The sequence below is a fragment of the Cydia pomonella genome, chromosome 7, assembly GCF_033807575.1.
Source record: "Cydia pomonella isolate Wapato2018A chromosome 7, ilCydPomo1, whole genome shotgun sequence".
NCBI classification, from domain to species: Eukaryota; Metazoa; Arthropoda; class Insecta; order Lepidoptera; family Tortricidae; genus Cydia; species Cydia pomonella.
Window position 1 is genome coordinate 4,147,856 of NC_084709.1, and position 25,063 is coordinate 4,172,918.

General features: G+C 34.6%; 1 protein-coding gene across 2 annotated transcripts in view; it reads left to right on the forward strand.

Moving 5' to 3' along the window:
• Positions 1-1,152: 1,152 nt before the first annotated feature.
• LOC133519606 (elongation of very long chain fatty acids protein 7-like) overlaps positions 1,153-25,063 on the forward strand; it is a 50,496-nt gene continuing 26,585 nt past the window's right edge. Inside the window, exon 1 of one of the 2 annotated variants that reach the window (XM_061853636.1) lies at positions 1,153-1,579. In XM_061853636.1, coding sequence (XP_061709620.1) covers positions 1,519-1,579 — 61 coding nt within the window. In that variant the 5' untranslated portion in view covers positions 1,153-1,518. Of the gene's footprint in view, positions 1,580-2,780; positions 5,218-25,063 lie in introns of those variants that run through there. The other variant, XM_061853637.1, reaches the window with a different exon arrangement.

Here is a 25,063-nt window from a genome sequence, read left to right on the forward strand (position 1 = left end):
TTGCCATTGTCCTAATTATCTTGTTCTGAATAACAAATGGCCGATGCCTGTGGCGATGCGTCATTTAAATTAAGTGTTAGCTCGGTCTATAATCCTTTCAAGAAGGTGAAGGTGATTTTAGCAAGGTGAAGAACGTTTACTTCCACGTGTTCGTTTACAACACTAATGTCTCATTGCTACAATGCAAATGAAATCGGTGCATGTACAAGGTACGCATAGAAATACAGGTGTCGCGTCCAGTACCGTGAACTAGTCAAAAATTTCTCAACTATTGTCCAAATACCAACTACGATATCTTTGTTTAGATGTTTGTGATGATTGTATGTATTTATTCATAACACGTAGTAATAAGAGTACATAAAACGATAGATATAGCTTACAAAAATATATAAAAAAAGACCTGGAGGTTCATAAATCGTCAGGTGACAAGCAAAACTTACTACTAAAAAAATATTAAACAAAAATCAACCTTATTGAATTAGTAATATGATGTTGCTTGTCTCGGCGGCGTATAACGACGTTTTATTTGCAGTCCCAGTCAAGAGCGATAACTCTTGCAGGCCAGCCCGGTCAGCGTCTCGTCGAATGCTAGCCCCTCTTCCTTTTCGTTCTTGTCTCTTCGCATTTAATTTTTTTACTAGTTGTGGAATATGAGATCTGCTGAGCTCTTAAAAAAATTTGGCTATTGAACGGGATTGCAAATAATGTCGAAGTTCATAAAATAGCTAATACTTTGGGTCCTGCTGTCCTGGCAGATCGACTGCTCTTCGTGGCTTTCACAGGTTGTGAAACTACTTCTAATTTCCACAGGGTTAGAAGTCTTGCTTCAAACCGGTGTTGTCACGTCAGCTTTGAAAGAAATATCGCAGCCATTGGAAAGTCTTCCTGAATAAATCATGGCTATGCTGGAAAATTTCACATGCTACCTAGGCTCCTTAGGTTGCTTCTGATGCCCGAAGGGCAAACTGTCCAGAAATGAGCCCCGACCGTCGACTCAGGGAACTAATGATTTTTGTTTAATTTTTAATTATTATACATTAGAAGCATTTTAAAAAATTTACGGAATTTATATTTTCGCTCCTAATTTTTATGATATTAAAAAAATCGAAAAAAAGTCAAACGAGGGGGAAAATAGGGATTATTTTTGTTATCTGCATGGAATTCGCAATGACAAAGTGTTATGTTGTCATCATTAACGTCAAATTTCTGAAAAGTTTGTTCTGTTCAAGTCTGCAAAGTCAGGTTAGAAGGATTGTTTTTAATCGAACATCGGTATTAAATGTCTATTGCACCACCAACAAAGTTGCTTCTACTTACGAGTACAAACTACACGTATTTTTATTAAAAAAACGCATTGTCAACTAATGTAATGCAAATTAAATCATTGCTCCATTCAATCAAGCTTGGTGTAAGTTCAGTGTGATTATAGTTATCGAGCAGCGCCGGCCGTGATGCAAGGTAACCGCTAGTGGTTAGTAGTAGAATCTTCACGGTGAGCGCACGCGCACGTTGTGTACAATGGCGCTGATATTGAAAGCGGCTTGGCAGGGATATAGATACGTGTTCGAGGAGCTTACTGGTAAGTTTTCAATTTAAACTAGGGCGCTAATTTTTGAATTTCGATATTTTGATTTCTTTACTGGAAAATCTGTGGAAAACGAAATGCTGTTTTTGAAATACAAGCGATAGAAATTCCGAATCTAGTGGTATTGCTCGTTTTTAGGGTTCCGTAGCCATATGGCAAAAAACTGAACCCTTATAGATTCGTCATGTCCGTTTGTGTCACAGCCACTTTTTTCCGAAACTATAAGAACTTTACTGTTCAAACTTGGTAAGTAGATGTATTCTATGAACCGCATTAAGATTTTCACACAAAAATAGAAAAAAAAAAACACAAATTTTGGGGGTTCCCCATACTTAGAACTGAAACTCAAAAAATTTTTTTTCATCAAACCCATACGTGTGGGGAAAAATGATATTGAGGTTTCATTTTTTTCTAAACTGAATAGTTTGCGCGAGAGATACTTCCAAAGTGGTAAAATGTGTGCCCCCCCCCCCCCCCCTGTAACTTCTAAAATAACAGAATGATAAAACTAAAAAAAATATATGATATACATTACCATGCAAACTTCCACCGAAAATTGGTTTGAACGAGATCTAGTAAGTAGTTTTTTTAATACGTCATAAATAAATGGTACGGAACCCTTCCATGGGCGAGTCCGACTCGCACTTGGCCGCTTTTTTTATTCTAATAGTATGTATAATAGTCTCGACTTGGGTCTATTTTCATATTAATTCTTTACAATCCTGCACCATACTATTTTTTCTCTTTAGCCCAATCGCTGGTAGAGAAAGCCTCAAGGCGTTAAGTCCGCCATTTGTACTTTTCTTTCTAAATTTGTGTAATAAAGTAATAAAGTTTAAATAAATAATAAATTCCGAGTAGTGGAAACAGTATTTAACGAAATACACGAAATCGAGCGGTCGAAATTCAAAAATTGTCCCCCTGTACCGCTACCACCAGTTTGACATTGACATATTTAAGTAAGTAATTATTTTATTTGTGAAACACCGGTTATACATATAGAAATAACAGTAAGTTGATACAATGCTTGATTGATCTACCATAAAGGTGTACAAATTTTGTCTTAGATGTAACTTATATCTAAATAGATTAGAAAGTATTATAGATTTACATATAAATATAGCAAATTATTTAAACATTCGGATACCTGAAATTTCGTAAATTAAAAATAAATTTAATATATTTGATAATTTTGGTCACGGGCGAAGTTTTTGTCCGACAAAAAATCATTAATGCATTAATGTAGTATGTCCCTTTTATTTAGCTCTTTATTTAATTTGGTTTTAAACATTGCGATATTATATTTTAAGGCTTTCAGCTATTAAGTTATATATATGCCTAATATAATTTTCCTTAATAGGGCAGTTTTACCACTTCTCGTTTGTATTGCATGTCCATATCTAGTGTTTCTCACGTTCGCATTCGATCTTAGTGGAAGCAGTTCCGGATTAGATTTAACAAAAACTGCCACTTTGTAAATATATAAGCTTGCAAGTGTCAGTATATTTAATTCGTTGAAATAAAGTTTGCATGAATCATCTATTTGTAGGCCACATATGGCACTTTTTTGCTCTCTAAATACGAGTAGTTTGTTTGTTGAGTTACCCCAGAATATTATTGCATATCTTAAAATAGATTCGATATATCCACGATACGCTAGTTATATTATCCACTAGTTATAGTATATATTATCCACTAGTAAAACAATATTTCGGTCAGAAGTTGGCGACATTTTTCTAAGAGCAAATACGAAATTTCCATAAAGTCTCAGTGTGCGGTTTCCAATTGATGTGACTGTCTATTTCTAAACCTTAGAACTTTGTAACCTTTACATCTTCAATATTTTCATTATTATAATTTATATTAATATTCATTGCATTCGAACGAGGTTGAAACTGCATTATTTTAGTTTTTTTATAGTGTTGATCTTTAATCGCTCACGTGTACGTAAATTACTTATTATATATTCCGCTTGCGCTAATATGGGAGTGCAAGCGATGCATAGAAGTTAAGCTAATATGTCAATTTCAAAACTGGTGCTAGCGGTACAGGTTGTCATCTAAAGCGAGGTTCAGACTAACAATTTGCATGCAATTTTCATTACATTGCGGTATCTGATTAAACTTTTGAATGCAGTTTACTTTAGTAGTGGGCAATGTAACGCAAATTCTTGCTAGTCTAAGCCTCGCTTAAGACGTGACCAGTAATTAAGATACAAAGCCTTGTTTTAATGTATTCAATTGCAATTTATCGGACCGACATCTTTTTAACTAGGGAACAATTTTATGAAATATTTTTTTATTTGTATTTTTTTAAGTAGGTAGTCACAATAGTACTATATAAATTATAAATAGAAATAGATAAAGAACAAAAAAAGACGAACTTTCAAAACCAGATACTTTGGGACGGGTACCGCCGTGGCCGGGTGGTCTAATGGTCGGGAAGTTAGCACCGTAAGTTGCAGACGCGGGTTTGATTCCCGCCTCGGCCACCGGTGGACTTAGTCACTAGAGTGCTCACTCCATACATCAGTTTTTGTACAAAAACGCTAATTATTTTGATAGTAGACATCTAGCATCGAGTAGCGGAATTATCAGTAGCGCTACTTGACACTAGATGTCTCGGGTGTCGCGACCGACGAAAATTGTATTTCCCAACCATTTGCAACTAATATTACAAGCAGAAGAAGTTGAAAATTAAGCTTCGATTAATCCGGTTATAATATTGGATGAAAATTGATGAGCATTAGACTTTTCGTTCATCGCAACATTTATTGTTAAATAGCAGTAATGATTATACCGCTACTCGATTAGACTGCTCCCGTTGCTTGTTTTCCATATAATTCAGTACCGGAACCGGGAATTCCCGGATAATTCCCGGTTATCGCCATACTAGACTTTTCGTTCATCGCGACATCTATTGTCAAGTACCAGTACTGATTATACCGCTACTCGATTAGACTGCTCCCGTTGCTTGTTTTCCATACAAAATCAGTACCGGAACAGGGAATTCCCGGATAATTCCCGGTTATCGCTATACAAATTCAGTACCGGGAGCAGTACCTATACTCGATGCTAGATGTCGACTAGGAAAATAACGCAAATTCGCCTTTTCATGTAAACGTAGTCCTCATATTCTTCTGAATATTAACATTATTGAAAATATTTTGACATAATTTGTATTATATCCACCACAGCTGTGTACAACGTTTGATTTTTTTCTAATTTTTAATTATTTACTGAGCATTTCAAATTTTATTATAAAAACTGTTTTTCGCTCCTAATTTTTACAATAATCAAAAAATCTAAAAAAAATCAAACTTAGGGACATAGCTACTGTTAATATATATGTCAATATCCACAGAGGAAAATGGGGACTACGTTTGTATGGAGACGGCCGATCCCCTATCCTCTAAATGATAATTGAATTGTGCAAAGCCTATAAATAAATAAAAAAATACAACTTGAGCTTCATAGTGGCCTCTAGTGGCCAGTTTGAATGTACCAGCCGTAAAAGTGGCATAGCGAATTTATTAATGAATTCATTCATAATTTCTCCATGCAATTTCGCAGCTCACTGTACCGAAACATGAGGTTAACGGGAAATACGAAAAGTGGCAATCAGGAGATACGGTGGGTGATTATATCTTGAAAGATACTGTTACTAACGCAAATAATTAACTCAAGCACATGTTATATTTCTGACTTCAATATTTCCAATGACACTTGACCTACAGCCTGAGTATAATATACAACGTCAAATATTTGATCTGGATACGATATGGATGGGATCTAATTTTTGACGTATATTAAAATTTGAATCATGCCGATAATTCCAGTTTTGATCGCACTTTCGATATTTTTTTTATACTCATCGACTGTAATGTTTGAATTAAGATTTCGGGTATCAATAAATAATTACAAAAAAAAAACAATCACGTGCCGCCGAGCTCCCATAGAAAAGATATAAACGGGCAACTATTTTATGAGCATTTTCATTCAACGCGCGTTTATGTCTTTTGTACTACATTTTTGTATTCTGAGGTACTTACCAATTTTCATTAATTATTAAGGCTTTTTACTAAATAAATATTATTTGAAATGATTCGTAGAAAAAGTATGGTATACAATTGATGATATAATCAAGCTTTTCAATCTCGTACCTTACCTAGGCAACTCAGCAAGTTACCTTGCCTAGACACGGTACTCGACATAGGCACCGTAGCTCTCTATTACATCACGATTGTATAATTCAGTACATTTCAATGCAAGTGTGCAAATTGTGTCTTTATTTACGAGTCCCGAGATAAGAAAAGGCACGGGACAAGTAAGTACATAACGACACTTGCAAACGTAAATTGAACGACGTTTTTTAATACATTTGCGAACAAATCACAATAAAACAAAATATATTGGTTAGGGCTTGTGCACAAATCACGCGAGGTTTTTTCGGCTCTTTGTTGCCCCTTGGTGATAAATATCACCAAATGGTGAGGTTCTTTGCTACTCCCCCCTCTGCTACATAACCTCACGTGTATTATTTTTATTTTATTTTTTCGACCTAATTTTAAGATAAATCGTTTTGACGTGCCAAGTGAAGATTTATGTGTAATGAAATGAAACTAAGAAAAAAGCGGCCAAGTGCGAGTCGGACTCGCGCATGAAGGGTTCCGTACAATTTAAGACGTATTAAAAAAAATCTACTTACTAGATCTTGTTCAACATTTTACCACTTTGGACTAGGGCTCCCGGTATCCGTGTTACACGCCGAAACGGATACCCGTGTTCTTAAGCCCGGCGGTGCTAAGAACACGGTTTAAACGGAACCGCCGGGATCCGGATCCGTCTCCAAGAACCGTTCCCAAGAAACGTTTCTCAGATACGTATCTCCGTTTAAACGTGTACTTAAGACCGGCCCGAACGGATCCGAAACAGTTTGAGCCAATGCTTACAAGGTCTACTATTGAATGTTGACTTCAGATGAACTTGTTAGGCGTACAATTTTTTTTAATTGTTTCTAACTGGGTGGATATTACATATTTAGCCAACTATACTATATATAAATCGAAGTAGGTGTCCCTATTCTATATTGTCTATTATTTTTAATTTTAAACCTATTCGGCCCTAGTTTAGAATCTTATTTTTTTAGTATTATTGTTTTTAACCTAATATCATTACATATTATATTTCAATGAAAGAAACACATTTTATATATACTGGTGTAATAGTTTCGTGAAGAATATGTATTCAGACAAATACTACCTATATTAGTTAAAAATAACAGTTAAGAAAATAATTATTAATTACTTTGTGGTTATTTTTATCAATTTACTGCTATGCGAAAACAACAAATCTGCCAATGATGCAAAAAAAATACACACACAAGCGGCATTCGAAACGAAGAATTTCACGCGATAACCTTAAAGACTCATGCTACCTTTCTTACCTTTCGATTATATTGTTTAATACATTAAGATAGATCTCAAAATTGGCAATCATTCATATTCACTTGGGACACTTTCACAGTTTGCCGCCCGGTGGCGTTCCATTCACTAGATTCTTAGAACGTATTGTTTTTCGAAGACCCTATTGTACGACATCGCCAAAACAAATAGGTTCCCAAACAGTTATCAGAACTGTCACAACCAATTATGAGCTTTATGTCCTTGTAATAAGGTAAACATATCTGCATATATTAAAATTGTAACAGATGCAGCGGCAAAAATTAAAGTAAATGTATCCCATTGTTTTGTAGCCGCACCACACTAAAAGGCATTTTTCTATGACGAGAGTGAGAGCTACAAGATGTTATTACTTAGGTATATATATTTGATTGTAATTTGTTTTCAAATTAATCTTAATACTAGCATTTGATTGTTTTTTAATAATTGTTTTAAGATATTGCATTTTTTAATTTTTACGAATATCATTTTGATTTCAATTTTATTGTGTAATCATTTAAATAAGTAGTCTACTCGTAGTCGTACTAATAATTATTATTTTTTTATTAAACTTCCAAACTTTGTGTTCTAAGATATTATATTTTTTACATACGTTCCCCAAGATTACCTATTTTTGAAATACAACTATTTATGTTATGTTTGTTATTGATTAATTGATTATACACTACATTTAACGAAACATTTATATACTTATACATTTTTGTTTTAAACGATATTCGATGGAATTAAGTAAATAATTTTAGTAAATATTGTCAATTTTGAGCCTTTGTTTGACTTCTGTTATATCTAATCTACCTACTGAACTCGACCGATCCTATAAAAAAAAAATAACATTACCTATTCCTAAAAAGGCTTTTTCATTTCTCATGCTTTGAAAGTGGGTCGTTGTTTTTATAAGAAGTGTGCAGAAAATGTACGTTTCTGCACTAGCGTCTTTCTTTCGTAGTTGTTTTTTTTTTATAATAAGCAATTAAACTTTAATTTTAAACGGATTTGTTGTACAATTTCCATTCTGATATTTAACTTCTTATTCTATAAATAACGATACATTTACCTAAATTGTTAAATGTAAGTACCCTCAAGAAAGACTATAAAAGTTTATATGTACTTAGTTATATATTTTTAAACACATGTATCTTACTTTCCTTGTATTCCAAATGAAAATTAGAGTTGAGAGTGAAAATTAACTCAGATGAAAGGCACCATTTCAGCCTCGGACTATTGGCGATGTGAAAAACAGTATGAGTCTAATGTTAGAATTTTTTTTTCTAGTTTGATTGTTAACATTTGAATCCCTCACTTTGATTAGAGTCCCTCGCTAGGCTTGGAGTTTTACTGTAAAATTCTTCGTTTCGTTTAGGATTTAATTTACACCCACGCCGTAAATATGTCTTTTTACTCCCTTGTGACACAAACTACTAAAGACTACAAGAATTACATGATAACAACATAGGTACCCCAATAGGACTTATATCTACAGATTATTAAAAATATAACTGTTTAAAATGTTCAGTTGGTAAAAAGAATACCAGATCAAGCACTTGGCTGGCAGATTTTATCGTGTACAGTCTTTATTGATTTTATTTTTTATTACTAGCACTTTATATTTATTGCTATCAAGTTATATAATAAACAATAAAGTTTTAGTATTTGAACTTTTATATAAAATACTACTATGGTAGCACTATACAGTATTTCTAACTTTCTACTCGTACTTATTGCAACTTAAAACATTGCAAGCAAAAACTAACAGAGGACCTACCGCGAACCACATTCGTCGTGTTGCCTCTCTGTCGCACTTATAAAATTTTACGTAAGTGTGACGGGGCGGCAACACGTCGAACGTGGTTCGCGGTAGGCCCTCTGCTCAGAAAACGGTTTTGCAAATAAACCGTTTATTGAATTTCGACTCTATGAACCACGGAATAAGGTTAAATATGGCATAAGCGTCATGAATGTTTTGTCTAATAATTTGTAGCTCTTACGTACGCCGGTCCGTTCCTTTGCTACTCGTCAAGGACGTTTCCGGAGCCACGGGTAAATAAGATCCGTTTCTTCGAATACCCGTTTATCCGTGGAAACGGCTCTTAATTACACGTTTCTTAATTACACGTGTGGAACGGGCCAGAAAACCGTTTACTTATTATTCGGAAACGGGTATTCGGAACGTGTAAACGAAACACGGATCTGACCGCGAGCCCTACTTTGGACACACATTTTACCACTTTGGAAGTGTCTCTCGCGCAAACTATTCAGTTTAGAAAAAAATGATATTAGGAACCTAAATATCATTTTTGAAGACCTATCCATAGATACCCCACACGTATATGTTTGATGAAAAAAAAAATTTTAAAATTTTATGACGTATTAAAAAAAAACTACTCACTAGATCTCGTTCAAACCAATTTTCGGTGGAAGTTTGCATGGTAATGTATATCATATATTTTTTTTAGATTTTTCATTCTGTTATTTTAGAAGTTACAGGGGGGGGGGGGACACTTTTTTTCACTTTGGAAGGTTCTCTCGCGCAAACTATTCAGTTTAGAAAAAAATGATATTAGAAACCTTAATATCATTTTTGAAGACCTATCCATAGATACCCCACACGTATGGGTATGATGAAAAAAAAATATTTTTTTAATTTCATGACGTATTAAAAAAAACTACTCACTAGATCTCGTTCAAATCAATTTTCGGTGGAAGTTTGCATAGTAATGTATATCATATATTTTTTTTAGATTTTTCATTCTGTTATTTTAGAAGTTACAGGGGGGGGGACACACTTTTTTTCACTTTGGAAGGTTCTCTCGCGCAAACTATTCATTTTAGAAAAAAATGATATTAGAAACCTCAATATCATTTTTGAAGACCTATCCATAGATACCCCACACGTATGGGTTTGATGAAAAAAGTTTTTTTGAGTTTCAGTTCTAAGTATGGGGAACCCCTAAAATTTATTGTTTTTTTTCTATTTTAGTGTGAAAATCTTAATGCGGTTCATAGAATACATCCACTTACTAAGTTTGAACAGTACAGCTCTTATAGTTTCGGAAAAAAGTGGCTGTGACAGAATCGGACAGACAGACGGACATGACGAATCTATAAGGGTTCCGTTTTTTGCCATTTGGCTTCGGAACCCTAAAAAGTATTTGGTAGACATTTTTTCTTAGTTTCGTTCACTACAGAAATATACACGTGAGGTCTTCTTATACTCCCTCCTCCCCCAACGTGATCTGTCGTGATTTTTCTCGCGTGATTTGTACACATGCCCTTACGATAGTAAGTAATTAATTACACTTACAGTTACGAATTTTCCCTTGAACTTGAATGATATTGTTAATTCAGTACACTACGTTCAGCGATGAACACAACACAACAACTCATTTAATACAAAACACTCACACGGCCCGATTCGAAGAATGATTAAGACACGTTTAAGATCTTGGAAAGATCTTTAAAAGATCGATAACTAAACGACATGTCAAAATTGACGTTTATTTCGATTCCGCTGTGATCCCAATAAGATCTATCTACGATATGTCTAACGTCAAAGTGACATTGGTTGCCCGAATCGAGTTGCTCCTGTCAATTATACGACATACAAACGATATCTAAATGAGAATTTATCTAAACCAGAACTTATCGTTATCGTATTTCATTCTTCGAATCGGGCCGACAGTTGTAATTGATGTTGAATTATTTTGATACAACTAAATTTTAACTGAAAGTACTGAAAATAGCGGGCGCCGGATTTACTTTTTAAGTTTTATTATTTTCTGTTAATGACAGCAAACGTGGCAATGATAGTTTCATTCGGTTATTAATTTAAAAACATATTTTAGTGAAATATCTTAATGTAAAACATGTTATTTATTATAATAACAAATAATATTTATTATTTTAATTTATATCGTGTAATAATATTTTTGAACGTAATAAATGTGTAATGGCGAAATAAAGTATATAAAGTTTTTGGGTACCAAACTCTTTAGTGCGGACGTATGGATTACGATCAGAAATAAATTTTAAAAAGTTGGAAAAGTAAAAAGCACTTTTTCTGATGGTAGAAATAAATTTAAAAAAGTTTGAAAGTAAAAAGCAGTTGTTCGCAAAAATCAACTTGGCGAACGCTAAACCGCTAAGTAAAGTAGCACTTTTAGAGCAAGTGTATCAAATAACACTATTACCGCACTAGTGCGATAATTAGCACTTTACGTAGCAATGTCAAAAAATTTAAAGGGCCATATCGGAAGACCAGCAGCATGCTGAGATGAGGCCATTTTGTGGTACTTTATACTTTCTTTGTTTTTGTTATATTATGTAATGTAATGTGTCTTGTTTGTGTTTACGAATAAAAATTATATGTACTCTAAAATGTTGTACAATACATGTGCGAATCGGCGATTCGCGACTAGTGTTGATTTGGAACACTCCCTCCCTTCGGTCGTGTTTTAATTTATCTCCACTCATTGCGAATTTCCTACTTTCCGGACTTACTTATATCGTAAATAAGGCTCTCTTTGTGTTTACGAATAAAAATTATACGAGTATGTACTCTAAAATGTTGTACAATACATGTGCGAATAGGCAATTCGCGACTAGTGTTTATTTGAAACACTCCCTCCCTTCGGTCGTGTTTTAATTTATCTCCACTCATTGCGAATTTACTACTTTCCGGACTTACTTATATCGTAAATAAGGCTCTCTTGATACTTGAAAAACTGATGACAAAGTTGCATTTTATCCACAAGCGTGGCAAAGTAATTGCTTAATTAGATGCAAATGTTAAGTTGTTTCCTCATTATAGCTGGTGGAATTGACTTTTAAGTGATGATTTTGAATGATAAATATTTAATAGCGTTCATTTGGATTTGTTTTGTAATGTTTTCCGTTCTTATTTTTCCCTCGTTGGTGTGGTGACAAAGTGTATTACTCGGTGGCAAAGTTTGTTTAACCTTCGGGCCTTGAAATTAATATAAGCACGAGGGGTTAAACAGCAACTTTACCCTCTTGTAAAACGTAGATTGTTAACCAAGGCATGAAAAGCACCAATTTCTGTCAAGCGCCAACTGTCCGAGAGTGCCTTGCACCCGAGTAAATCAATCTTCTTTCATTTCGAATACGAGAAAAAAATAATACCGACTTCAAATATTACCAAAAGCGCCATACATGTACCTATAACATTTGAAGAGTTCCCTCGATTTCTCCAAGATCCCATCATCAGACCCCGACTTGGTGCCAACGGGACCATATCGGGGTTATACCCGTTCGATTAAAAAAAAATTGAAAATCGGTTCACGATTCTCGGAGATATCGAGTAACATACATACAAAAAAAAAACCGCTATTTTCAGTATTTTCACTTAAAATTTAGTTGTATCCAAATGGACACTGGACTCGACTGGACAGAAACGGTTTTGGACAGAGAAGTATGGCGGTCTTTGGTGTCGGAGGCCAAGATCCACTTCGGGTCGCTGCGCCACAGCGTAGTGCATCAAAATAATTCAACTTATATTGCAACTGTGAAAGTGTTTTTGTATGAAATGAGTTGTTGTAATTATTTTTTGCAATTTTAATCATCGCTAAACGTAGTGCTGAATTAACAATATCAGTCAAGTTCAAGGGTAACTGTGAGGTCTGTAAATGTAATACTCACGTAACCAGTATTAGTTTTATAGTGATTTTTAGAAAATTTATTAAAAAAAACGTCCTTTAATGTACGTGTGCAAGTGTTTTTATTCACTTGTCCCGTGTCTTCTCGGACACTCGGACACATCTCGGGACAAATAATAACACACTTTGCACACTTGCATTGAAATCTACTCGAATATGGATTTGTTCCACGACAAAGGTAGAAGTACTAGTGCTCGACGCTGCACTAGTCACCGACATGGGCACTTTATTTCATGGAAATATAGGTTATATTTGAACAACGAAGACTTTTGTGTATTCTAACTTAATCCTTGTCACTTTGACATAAAGTGCCCATGTCGAGTACTAGTGTAGCGTCGAGCACTAGTACTTCTACCTTACGATTAGCAATGGAGTTGGCCTGGCAAAGTCTTTTACAGATGACACCGAATATTTTACGGATATCAGCAAAGGTTTCAGCTGTCTTATTATTATATTTTTCGAATATTAATGGCCTGCATGTTGAGGGCCTGTTTCACAATCTCTAAGTAAAGTTTTGAATAAGCTACTTGCCACTTACCTGACGAATAAATTCATCGTTGGCGTTTCACAATCTTTAATTAAGCTTAATTGGTAGATAAAGCGCTAAGTTTTGTAGTAACTTTTATCTGGCAGTTAATTTATTTGTTAATTAGCTATCCAGTACTTTACTTGCCCTTAGAACAAAATTAGAAACCAGAGAAATATATGGCGCCATCTATAAAAAGCTTTGACAGTTTCAAGTCCCATTGAACGAATTTTCCAATGGCTGTTAGGGCAGTTATGCGTGGCGACAGACCTAACGCTTTTGTGGCCTGGGTACCTATATCCTTCTAAGTCCCAGAGTATTTTTTGCAGTTAAGAACTCGAAACGTTCTTTCATTCCATCAAAGTTCAAAATACGATTTGACTTTGTCCTACGTTGCACCTACTCCACCGACAAAAGCCAGGGGCCTTATTCGAGATGCACAACTGTCAAATTTCGCGTCCACATCAAATCAACACTTGATTTTATCGCATGTTGATTGTATCAAGTGTTGATTCTATCAACTGTGGATATTATCATTTGGAACAATCAAAACTCATTAATAGAAAAAATAATCAAACAAAAATCAACTTTGTTTATTACTACTATATAGTTTGAAATGGCTCTGAACTCGAAGTGGTTCGGTTTGATTTGATTGTCACCTGACTGTGGATTGCTAATGTCAAATTTTGACAAGTGTTGATTTTATTGCTAGACTTTTTTGTCCATGGGCTTGAGCACCATCTTGGATTTTTTGACGTACGACAGGGAATACCCTTCCTTTCCTACAATATATGGCATAGAGTAAAGCGTCTTTTTTTTAAACATAAGTTTACAGGAATCAGCGACATCTTGTATTCGATAGGATAAGTAATGCGCTATGAACAATGCGGCGGCGAGTAGTGAAACTGTACCTGACAACGTCAATCAATTGAAAAGTGACCACACAGTTGATGGTCGATAAAGGCGATTATTAATTGAATTTTAACGACAATAAAGAACTATTGACATGCGATCTTTTTGTTGAACCTACACCTACACGTCGAATAATGCTCGCTCCACATATTCTCCTATAAACGCTCAAAATTGTAAAAAAAATTGATGCAATTTACTCCGCACCCAGTCTCAAGTTGCTTCTAAACCACGTTCACGAACCAAGTTGTAACCTAACACATCTGTAAATATAAGGCATATGATTTAGAGATAAAGTCCGTTTTTTTAAAATTACGAGATGGTTCATGAATAACCTTTATTACTATAAAAATAATACTACATTTGTCAAAAATAATTTCTGTATTGCGCTATTACATAATGCATAAAATTGATATAAAGATAGGTACCATAGTAGCTCGCTCACTTGGTCTATCAACAACTATTTTAATACTCTTTGTACTCGTATACGCGACCCCATTGTATGTACAGTCGCCATCAGATATATCGGAACGCATGTATGAGATCTCAAATTATTAAGATAAGACCTACTGTACTGTCTATATTACTTACCAAGACCTAAGTACCTATTATTTATATTATGTACCTACACAAAGAGAATTCCTATGTTAAAAGGAGATTAAATACATATTTTGTTATTCAACTACAAATAAAATAAAATTTATCTTTTTCAGTTAACACATTTTTTTACCGATTTCTTTAATAAAATAAAACATTAAAGTATTATGTTATGTGACTATATTTCATTGTCTTCGGTGTAGATTATTTAGTGATGTTCCAATTTCCTGTATCAGTTTGGTACCAGGAAATATAAAAACCTCTTCAAAAACTTTGCTGGTAGTTCGACATCTGTAAGTTTAAATATAAAACATGATAAAAACACTTAAGTCAAAAACGTATACATAAAATATTTGCCCTATATTCTGGTCGCTCGGTAGGGTGCTCAGAAGGCTGGGTGCATTTCCGCGCTGGTTAACAATGCTGATCCTCTGGTCACCAGAAGCCTATATAAGGCGCTCTCATAGAGCCACGCTAGTGCCCTAGAGTTTCAAATTCAACCCCAAGTGCCACAAATATGTAGTTAAGGGTTTAAATTCTGGATCAAGAACATGGAATACTGTTCGCTAGTAAGGCCATAGGTATTAGAAAAAAATAATAGTAGGAGACGGCCGTGGTCATGGTAGGTGGTACAGGTGGGCCAGGCAAGCTCTGAAATTATGCACCTATTTTACTATAACTTTGTTCACCTGTGTATATTTACTGTTTCCATGATAATCATTTTTAATATGTAGCCCGTGTAATCGGGCTGTATCATTGGTCTCATATTTTTTTACACAAAATCATAATTTAAATTCAATAATTAATGGTGTTTTACATATTAATCATTAATGTACCTATTTTGCAAAATTTTCTTGCATATATTAATATTGTTTACTTCAATTGACGTGTTTATTATTTTCGTTACTATGTCAACGTTAATACTTAAAAAATTATAACGTGAAGGTTGAGTCCGCAGTACAGTTACAGTTTACGTACATAATGGCATTAGCACAGTCGGATTAGGACCAAATTCGAAATGTCTGAACAGTCATGAAATTTGGTATGTATATACGTTAAAGGCCCCTTTTTCATGCCCACACCATTTGACATTTGGGGACCTCGAGGAACCGCAGCCATCTTGGAAAATGTGGACCATCCAGGAGAAATTCGCGTTTTACTCTAAATCTACGTTCTTTATTCAATAATCGTGTAAGGCAACATTCAAGCTTATAAAATTCTACATAAAATAGTTTTTGACATCTTTGCGAAAAAAAATGATCTTGCTTTAAAAAATACTTGCTAAACCCAGATTTAGCCCTTATACCCTTTCATGGGACATTCCACAATGCGTGAAAACTCGCCTCTTTAACCAATGTGTCCTGCCCACCATGACCTACGGTGCCGAGACATGGACGCTCACTAAGGAGACTGTGCATAAAATTCGAGTGGCACAGAGAGCCATGGAGCGCGCCATGCTCGGCATCAAATTTCAAGACCGAGTGAGGAATGTCGAGATCCGACGTCGCACCAAGGTGCAAGACGTCGGACACGTCATTACCAAATGAAAATGGAGCTGGGCGGGACATGTTGCCAGGCAGAGTGATGGCAGGTGGGCCAAAATGCTAACGGAATGGTGGCCGCTTACAGACGAAAGGAGTGCCTGGCGTCCGTTGGCTCGTTGGGTGGACGACATTCGGAACACTACGGGTCACTTCTGGATGAGATTGGCTCGGGACCGGGATAAGTGGCGTACTAGAAGAGAGGCCTATGCTCAGCAGTGGGCGATAAAAGGCTGATATGATGATGATGATGATGGGATATTCTCTTAATAGGAAACTTGGAAGAATAAAAATTCCACTTTTAACTATACATTTGTACATAATCTACCCCAATATCAATATTTTACTTGACTGCAACTTAACCAGAAAGTAGGGTTATGGGTATAAGTACTGAGGATTCAGGACAGCCTGTAGCTTAGGATACTGGACGGATTTTTTAAATGACGTATTATTTAGCCCTAAACTTTTTTCTTCCGTTAATTTTAGTAACTTTGTATTGCATAGCACTTGTATACTAACTGTGGATCTATTGATGTCTGTTTTACTGTACTCCGCTGAATAGTTTAGGCGCTAGAAGAAAAAATATGATTTAATATTCGGAGTCCTCTCAAGGCGGCTGTATTGATTTTTCTTTAATAGAACAAGTAAAAGTAGGTTGTGAATGGCAAGAGGAATCTAACGATACGTCATTTAAAAAAATCCGTCCAGTATCCTAATACCTAGCTACTGGGTGTACTGAAACATCAGTACTTACACCCATAACCCTTCTTTCTGGTTTAGTCGCAGTAGAGTAAAATGTTAATATTGGGGTAGACCACGTACAAATGTATAGTTAAAAATAGAATTCATATTCCGCCGAGTTTCCTTTTAAGAGAATGTCCCCTGGAAGTGTATAAGCGTTAAACTTAGATTCAGCAATTATTCTCTATAACAAGATGTATTGTTCCGCAAAGATATCGAGGACTTTTTTGTGTAGAATTTAATAAGTTTTAATGTTGACTGTTGTGTTGATGGTACACATTTTCCAAGATGGCTCGGATTCCTCGAGGTCCCCAAATGTTAAATGGTTTGGGCATGAAAAAGGGGCCTTTAATTTATATACATATAAGATATTTCTTTACCACTAATAAGATAGACAAATAAAAATAATGCGTTGCTTTATCTGAAACGAAAATATTTTATTTAATCTGTGTTTCTACCATTGAAACCATTTGTAAGAAAATAACTAAAGGAAAACCTACATACCTGAAACGAAAATAAACGACATTAAATGTCTATTCGTCTATCAGCATGTAAACTTAATCACTGATATTACTATTTGATAAATTATTTTAAATAAACGTTTTCTTTCGTACATTTCACATTTTTTATGACATATGTGACATTATCGACAGCCACGCATCCATAGAGTAGGTGGCGGTCAAATAGAAAAAATATAAAAGTATAATTAATACTTTTTACATCTCCCCCCCTAAGGATAGAAAATTTTTCCAATAAAATTTTCGCAGGATCGTGAACTCTCCTCCGTTTCTTCTCCTTCTTCATCTATAATAGGGACTGGAATAAGTTTCGTTATATGGAACAAGTTCGACTCTGCTTTTTTATGACCGACATCTATTCTGTATATAGAGTCTGAAATTTTCTCAGTAATTTTATAGGGTCCAATTTTCAGCTCATCTAATTTCCTTCTGTTTAGCTTGTTTCCATTTTCCACATACACCAAGTCTCCAACATTAAATTTATGATACCTTCGATTTTTGTCAAATATTTTCTTATTGTAGTTGTGCGATTTTAAAGTATTTTCGAGTGCTATCTCTTTATCTATATTCCAATCACTTTGCAGTTCTTGCTTAAGTTCTTTTGGCAAAATTCTATCATCTGTACCATTCATAAGGTAAGATGGGGAAAAACCAGTGACTGAATGTTTTGTTTCATTGTATTTTTTTAGACATTCTTGTGCTATTGTGGCCCAAGCTCGTTTTTCTCCTCTTTCGTTTATTCTGCATCTTATCTTGTTTACTAATGTTTGATTTAATCTTTCATTTAATCCATTCGAGAAAGCTGTATTTACTGCTGTAAAAACTATGTTTATACTCTTGTTCTGCAAGAAAATCTTAAATTCTTTTGAATTAATTCCAGGGTATTGATCAGTAAGTATCATACCAATGTTGTTTGTTTCTGTTACATTTTTGAGTAGTTTAATAAAATCATCTGCACTTTGGGTTTTGGATGTTAGTATATACGCATATCTGGTGAAGTGGTCTACCAACAAATGCAGATATTTTTTTGTTGATCTCGAACCTCCAAATCCTCCAATCGTGTCTATTGACATAATTTCAAAAGGTTTTGTAGCCGGACCCAAATGAGACATAAGTCCAAATTTGTCTCGTCCTCTTGATTTATTTTTAATACAAATTTCACATGTAGCGCAAACATTTTTGATATTAGTTGTTAAATTTTTAGCCGAATATAACGGACTAATAGTTTTCAGCATTTGTCCAACTCCAATGTGGCAAAACTGTTCATGTATATTTTTCAAAAGTGTTCTGCTAAACCTCTCTGATAGTAGTATTTTCTCTTTTGTCTTCATTTTTCTTAAATAAACGTTATGTTTCTTAATTAAATTCTCCTTTTTATTCTGTATATATTTATTTTGACTCTGATCTTTTAAAATATCTTCAAGTTTTATTAAATTAACAACTTTTAATTGTTCATCTTTATTTTCGTCACATTCTAAAACTGGATTCCTGCTTAAGCAGTCTGCTTCCAAGTTTGTTTTTCCTGGCGCATATTTTATTTGAAAATCATATTGAGACAGATAGTATGTCAAGTCACCCAGTTCTTCATCCGTTCTTGATTTAAGGTTCATATTTTCTAGGGGTTTGTGATCGGAGAAAACTGTGAATGATTTTCCTATCAGCCAGTATTGCCAGTATCTCACAGCCTCCTTAATAGCTAGACATTCCAAGTATATAGCTTTTTTTTCTTTTGTGCCACATTCAATTTCTTAGAAAAATATGCAACTGGTTTTTCTTTTCCATTAGGCTGCATCTGTTTTAAAATAGCTCCAATGCCTTCCAATGAAGCGTCAGTATAAATATTTATTGGTAAATCTTGATCAAATATTTCCAGTACTGGTTGGGAGCATAGCAGGTTTTTTATTGTTTCGAATGCTTTCTGGCATTCTTCAGACCATACGAATTTTTGATTTTTTCTGAGTAAATTATGTAATGGGTCTAATATCATTGCACTTCTTGGTATATATTCATGATAAAAATTTATCTTCCCTAGAAATTGTCTAATATTTTTCTGGGTTTTTGGGACAGGAAAATTCTTTATAGATATTAAGTTATCTTTTACCGGTTGTATTGAGTTATTTTGGATTATGTGACCTAGATATTTGACCGAGTTTGATGCAAAAATGCACTTCGTAAATTTCAATCTAAACCCTTCAGTCTTTATTGCTTCCAACAATTGTGTCAGGTGATCAATATGCTCTGTGAATGTTCTAGAAAATATGAGAATATCATCTATATAATTAACAGCAAAAGCAGTAAGTTTATGTTTTCTTAATACATTGCTTAGTATCCTCTGAAAGATTGCAGGCGAGGTCTTTAACCCGAACGGCAACACTGTCCACTGAAAATGTCCTTCCTGTGTCACAAAACCAGTTTTCTTCCTGTCTTCGATTCGTAATGGGATAGACCAAAATGCAGAGTTTATATCCAAGGTAGAAAAGTAACTGCAATTCCTCGTTTTAATCATCAGATCATCTATTAATGGAAATGGTTGAGCCTGAGGAACTACTATTTTATTCAGATCCCTGAAGTCTATGCATAGTCTCGATTTTCTATTATCCTCTTTTTTAAATGCTAAAGTAACAGGAGCAGCAAATGGACTGTAAGACTCTTCTATTAGTTTATTGTCTAATAGTTTTGCTATCTGTTGTTCGATCTCTTTTTTATCTTCTTCAGTGCACCTATAGGGCCTCTTACTACAGTATTTGTCAACTAATAAATCTATCCTTGCTTCATATTCATTAACTGTGCCAATATCGAACTTATGTTTTGCAAAAACTGACTTGTATTTATCAATTAATGTATTTATTTTAACTTTTTCTTCTCCATTCAAATGATCTATATTCATTTCAAAATCATCTTCCTTTACATGTTCATTAAAGTTTATTTTGTATTCTGTTTCACCTCGAGTTTCATTCTTTAATACTAAATCGTTAAAAATGTCTACTTTTTTATCATTTATAGGATCTTTGTCATTATTACTTCCTTCTTCTTTTTGAGAGATTTCTAAGTTTTCATCTTGTCTCAGTCTGAATAATTTTATTAGGTCTAATCCAATCAAAAAGTCATCTTTGAATTTTTCATCATCTAGAATATCTATATCTACATTCTTTTCCAGTTCGAAGATTTTTATTTTTAAGTTTGTCAAACCTTTTGTCTTATTAACACCACTAATTGTAATTAAATTTGCTTCGTTCAAACTGTTTCCTTTCCCTTTCAGTCTTAAAAGCTTGGAGTTAATAACAGAAACATTTGAACCTGAATCATAAAGGGCCTTCAATTCAAATTTATCATTTACTTTCAGTTTGACATATATTAATGGTGTTATTATTCGTTTTTTTTGGTGCGTTTCATTTAATTCAGCTTCAATAACTGAGTTGTTGACATGTCTCACAACATTCTTTACATTCTTATCTTCGTCTTTTGTTCTAAACCAGCATAAGTTTTCTGGGTGGTAACGGGGTCCTTTATTTAATTTTTCGCAGATTTTACATGCGTTTAGATCTTCATTTTTATTGCTAGTTTTGGAGCTTCCCACTCTTCTCTTAAACACGTAACTTTTTCTATTTACCATGTGTTCCAGCTTGCTGACCTCATTAAATAAATCAACAGTATCATTTAATATTTCCCTGTCAATCTTGTTTATTATATATTCCGGCAAACCAGATGCAATTAAATCCACCAATGTGCCGGCATCAATCGATCTTCTCATATCCAGTAATAATTTCTCTTTTTTAATAGCGTAGTCCAGCAATGAACCGTCTTTATATTTAAAAAACATTGCATTCGTAACTGGGTTCCATCCTTTATTTGCAAAAGAGTCACAGAATTTCTTTTTCCATTTGGACCAATCCGCGTCCATTGTTAATTTTATGATCATTGAACTAAACCAATCTGCGCAACTCTTATCCATGAATAGCCTCAATATATCAACCTTCTTCTCGTCTGCAATTTGAAAACGCTCACATTCTCTTTCGAAAATGTCTATCCACTGAACAGCGTTTGAATTCTTAGTTGAAAATTTCTCAATAACAAACTTCTCCGCAATATTTTTCAAACTCTGTTGTCGGTTTTCTTGTGTATTCTCTATTAATTTTTCCAATAATTTACCTAAGGCATCCGTATCTTTTTGAGGTTCGGTGGAGGGTTTTTTTTCATTTAATTCTTCTAGGTATTGATCTCCGAATTGTATGTTACCATCCTCGTCTATATAATTTTTCTTAAGTTCTTCGGTCATTGTTATCCAGACTCTTCTTATCTGATATCTCTTAGTTAAACTGTTTTTTACTTTACTATAAGCAGCTGTTTTCAGTATTTCTTTATGATAACCGACTGATTGTAGCTCTTCCGGAATAGCATAGATTTTATTATCACTCGTAGTTATAGAAGTAACACAGTAAATATTTGTCTTTCCATCACTTCCCGGCAATATCGTAAATTCGAAGCGAAGTTTCTCCATTTCCGATCGACTTAATAACAATAATGTCGTTTTATAAGATATTTCTTTACCACTAATAAGATAGACAAATAAAAATAATGCGTTGCTTTATCTGAAACGAAAATATTTTATTTAATCTGTGTTTCTACCATTGAAACCATTTGTAAGAAAATAACTAAAGGAAAACCTACATACCTGAAACGAAAATAAACGACATTAAATGTCTATTCGTCTATCAGCATGTAAACTTAATCACTGATATTACTATTTGATAAATTATTTTAAATAAACGTTTTCTTTCGTACATTTCACATTTTTTATGACATATGTGACATTATCGACAGCCACGCATCCATAGAGTAGGTGGCGGTCAAATAGAAAAAATATAAAAGTATAATTAATACTTTTTACATACATAATAAATTTCATGACTGTTACAGAGATTTCGAGGTTGGTCCTAATCCAATTATGCTACATTGTGCGTCCGCAGCAAATTCGGTTCTCCATACAAATGTAGTTTCGCTCTCATTTTAAATCGGCTAGCTAAATTGCTCTGAAACTTTGTACTTACAATAGGATATGGTATGTCTATGCCTATAATTAATTTAAAACATAAATGTGAAATGAGAGCCAATTAAGTTCAATATTAAGAATATGTGTCGTTGTTGACTCGCTGACAACGGAATTGAGATCTATATGGGTGCCATGTTCTGTGCTGTGTAGAAAATCCTGAAATTATAAAGGATTTGTCTTGGCTAGTTTTTACGTATAGGCTACGTATCACCGAAACGTCACAAACAGCACGAAGGTTCGGCTTGTACGGGCCCTCGTTTTTCCTATATTCTTATACGCTGCGGAGACCTGGACTATCCGAAAGACAGAGGAGAAGACGATAGACGCCCTAGAAATATGGTGCTGGAGGAAAATGCTGGGGATATCCTGGACCGAGTTTCGGACTAATGTCTCCATCCTTAAAGAACTCCGTATCAAGCAGCGCCTTCCGACTCTCGTAAAGACCCGCATACTCAGTTTTGTTGGTCACGTCTCGAGGAGGAACAACGACTCCATAGAGCGTCTAGTGGTGCAGGGTAGAGCAAACGGAAAAAGACCGCGCAAAAGGCCACCTATGCGATGGACTGACCAAATCAAATCTGCCATGAAGGGTCCCCTGAACGCATTTGCCAGAATGGCCCCCAACCGCGATAAATGGCGAGAAATCGTACGGCAAGCAACATCTGCGCCTGATATCAGCAGTTGACCACGACGCTCTGCAAAGAGTACCACGACAAAGAAGAAGAAGACGTATCATATTTGTCTAAAATTTGGTTTGTTGGTACACACACAAGGGATAGTCTCTAGCTAGGTACGGGGTGCCACACTCGTCAGCGCGACGGCGATATTTTTTACCTTTTACCTAAAAATCTCAAATTTGTGTACGGGCTCAGCTCCTGTTTCGTCTTAAGCCTAAATTTAACAGATTCTGACTCACAGGGGGCTTTGAGCATGCTGTTGCGTTCGTTTTCAAATTTTGAAAAAACAACTAGCCTAACAACACAATAAATGCTTGTTTTTCCGCATTCTTCACTATACCTATCTCCCTGTCTCACTACTATCTGACCTTCTAGCCCAGAGGGGAAAATATACCTTATTGGGGATACTCCATCTTCCTCATGATAATATATTTTACTTTACTGAAAAGCAATCGGTACATGTTACAAGATGCACATTGTTAAGAGCCGGGGTTAGAACTCACGACCATTGGTTTTAAAATGAAGCTTTGTAAATAATTTGTATTTTTATAATAAATCTGTTTTCTTGTTGACATTTTGTGGTATTGTATTGCTTTATGTTAATTGTCAAGATATTTTTTTAATCCTGGACAATTGTCACATGCGTCACATGTACGTTTTTATGATAGATCTACATCGACGCAACCGCATGTCATTGTCAAAGAGCATATAATCACTACGTTTTAAGAGACGGGACTTCCATACTAGCGAGTGGAATCAGTTTGTTTCGCAAATCATTACCAAAATGTACGACAAAGAACTGTCAAAGAACCATAGTAACAACATAAGCGATTTAAATAGTGTAGTACGCTACACGCTTACGATTCTTATCGATATCGATAAAATGGGGAGGGTTGAAACATAGGCTCCTGTCTACAAATTTTGTACTCGAAATCAGGTTAGCATCGAGTCCACATTTAAGTTGTATGTTATATAGTGGATAGTTCTTAATTGGACTACTATCTGGTCGGGCTTAATGTGGACCCGAATTATTTTAATACAGTTTTTAAGTCGTGTTTTTTTATTTTATTAAATGCTTGATTTTCATAATGATGTGCACATACATGTTTGAATAAATGTAACTTTTCTATGGGAAGATGTATCAGGTCTTCGTTCCCAAAAAATTTGGCCCACTGCCTGCATCTGAAAACATACAGCCTTGGAAAAACATGACTTTATCTACAGTTTATATTCCATGTGTTTGCTAATGAGATGATCAACTGATTATTTCGCGCTAATATGCATCTATAAATCATTTTTTTCGGCATCCAGTTATCAACAACCCTTTATCAATGCTTTAACTTTTTATGTATTTATATGTCTGTTAATCATGAGAACGGGTCTGGCCTTGTTGGCAGCGACCCTGCCTATGAAGCCGATGGTCCCAGGTTCAAATCCTGGAACAGGCATTTATTAGTGTGATGAGCATGAATATTTGTTCCTGAGACATAGGTATTTTCTATGTATTTATAAATACTTATAAATTAGGTCTATGTACATATATATATATATACATTATTACACAAACTGACTTAGTACTAAAGTATGAATGGCATGTGTTGTGGGTATATATATATATATATTGTTGTCTAAGTACCCACAACACATGCCATTCATACTTTAGTACTAAGTCAGTTTGTGTAATAATGTCCTATAATATTTCTTTATTTATCATAAAAACAGAGATTAATTTTCTTACATTTTAGGTTAATATATTAAATAATCACTAGATAAAAAAAATATGTTA